Raw genomic sequence first — 1,708 nt, forward strand, 5'->3', positions numbered from 1 at the left:
ACTCATAAATCGAATTTTTTCTTAATTTTTAACCATACATTCTCTAAAAATTATTATTCAAAAATGCATTTTTTTTCTCTCAAAATGGAGCTCAAACAATATTGAAAATATTTTTTCTATAACGCTAATTTACTTATAAGTAGATTTTTAAGCTAAGCACAATATGCAATATGTAGTACAGACGTTCCATCAAATAGTTTACATCCGTAAAAGGAGTTAATTGCTCCAATGGTCATCGAACTTAGATCTATGTCTTCGATTTATCACTGAAATTTAAAATGTCAAGTTTTGGTCACTGGACTTAGGTCCATGTCTTCGATTGCTAACTGAAATTTAAAATGTCGAGTTTTGACCACTGAACTCTAAAAAATGTTATATATTACTTACTGTAAAAATATCGAGTTTACAGTAAGTAATATATAACATTTTTTAGAGTTCAGTGGTCAAAACTCGACATTTTAAATTTCAGTTAGCAATCGAAGACATGGACCTAAGTTCAGTGACCAAAACTTGACATTTTAAATTTCAGTGACTAATCAAAAACATGAGCCTAAATTCAGTGACCATTAGAACAATTAATTCCTGTAAAAAGAGTAGAACGTTCAAATAAAAAGAATAGGGTTATACCTGCTCAGAGAGGTAAATAGCAAAGAAAGAAACCCACCACCAGTTTTTGCCATATTGCCGCCGCATATCGGTAAATCTCCAGTCTTCCCGGGCACCCCACTGCCACTCTTCCCGGCGGAAGTAGTTATGAGAAAGCCTAATGCTCCAAATACAAGTCAAAAATCTCACCAGACTCGACCTTAAAAGATTGTATTCTGCCAACGGATGAGTTCCATAGTAATGCACCAGCAACAATGGTATCACCGTCCAATACGGATCTATCATCTGCACCCAATGTTAAAGGTCAAATTCCGCGTTGCTTAAGTATGAAAGTTTATAATCAGCATCAGAGCTGAAAAAGCAATTCTGAATCTATGTAATGCTCAAATCAATAGTCAAATTCGAATACTATCTTGCGAGAAAATACTAAAGCGTATATAAGGTCCTGAGCTTTTATACCAGATTAAGATGGAACAGACTGAATGCCCAAAATGACAACGAGTAAGATTAGTTATAAAAAGTGGATACACAAGGTAAAAAATCATAATTACCCACCCAATGGCTCGACTGAAGAAGCCCAATCATCCAGAAACCAAGACTAACATTGAGGAAAAAGAGGGCGTTGGCCAATAGCAGAGGGTGTTGGTAGCACCAAATCCACAAAGGCGACAGAGAATTGCCATCGCCTGCTGCAGTAATAAGAGGATGATCACGGAATTGGCCGAGGAAATAGAGATAGAAGAGAATGGATGGAAGAGGGATCAAAAATGCCATTACAGCATTACGAATATTCACGGCCATGATCAAGCTACTGCAGCTTCTTCTTCTTCTTGTTAAGTTTGTATTTGAATTTGACGTGCATGTGTATTTTTATATATAGAGATGGAGGGATTCGGCGCATGCGTGTGTAGGGTCAAATAGCATAATAATTATTTGATTATAAAATTGTTCCCCACGCTTGGTTAAGCTTTGTAATGAGTTAATTTTTCTCTATTTTTATGTAAAAAAGATTACCAATTTTAAAAGTAATTGTCAAAAAAAAAATATTTTACCTCGCAACAAATTGCAAAAATCACTCCAATTCAACACCAAATTTCTATAT

At 35.0% G+C, this 1,708-nt stretch overlaps 1 protein-coding gene across 1 annotated transcript; it reads right to left on the reverse strand.

The window, feature by feature from the left end:
- Window positions 1–594: 594 nt before the first annotated feature.
- On the reverse strand, window positions 595–1,433 carry LOC111376632. The gene is made up of 2 exons (XM_022999601.1): window positions 1,162–1,433; window positions 595–891 (listed from the first exon to the last, which is right to left on the reverse strand). The coding sequence occupies exons 1-2, from the start codon at window positions 1,405–1,407 to the stop codon at window positions 622–624; spliced, it is 516 nt and encodes a 171-aa protein (XP_022855369.1). The 5' UTR covers window positions 1,408–1,433; the 3' UTR covers window positions 595–621.
- Between the last annotated feature and the right edge of the window lie 275 nt (window positions 1,434–1,708).

Source organism: Olea europaea, unplaced genomic scaffold (assembly GCF_002742605.1).
Source record: "Olea europaea var. sylvestris unplaced genomic scaffold, O_europaea_v1 scaffold15385, whole genome shotgun sequence".
In the NCBI taxonomy this organism is placed as follows: Eukaryota; Viridiplantae; Streptophyta; class Magnoliopsida; order Lamiales; family Oleaceae; genus Olea; species Olea europaea.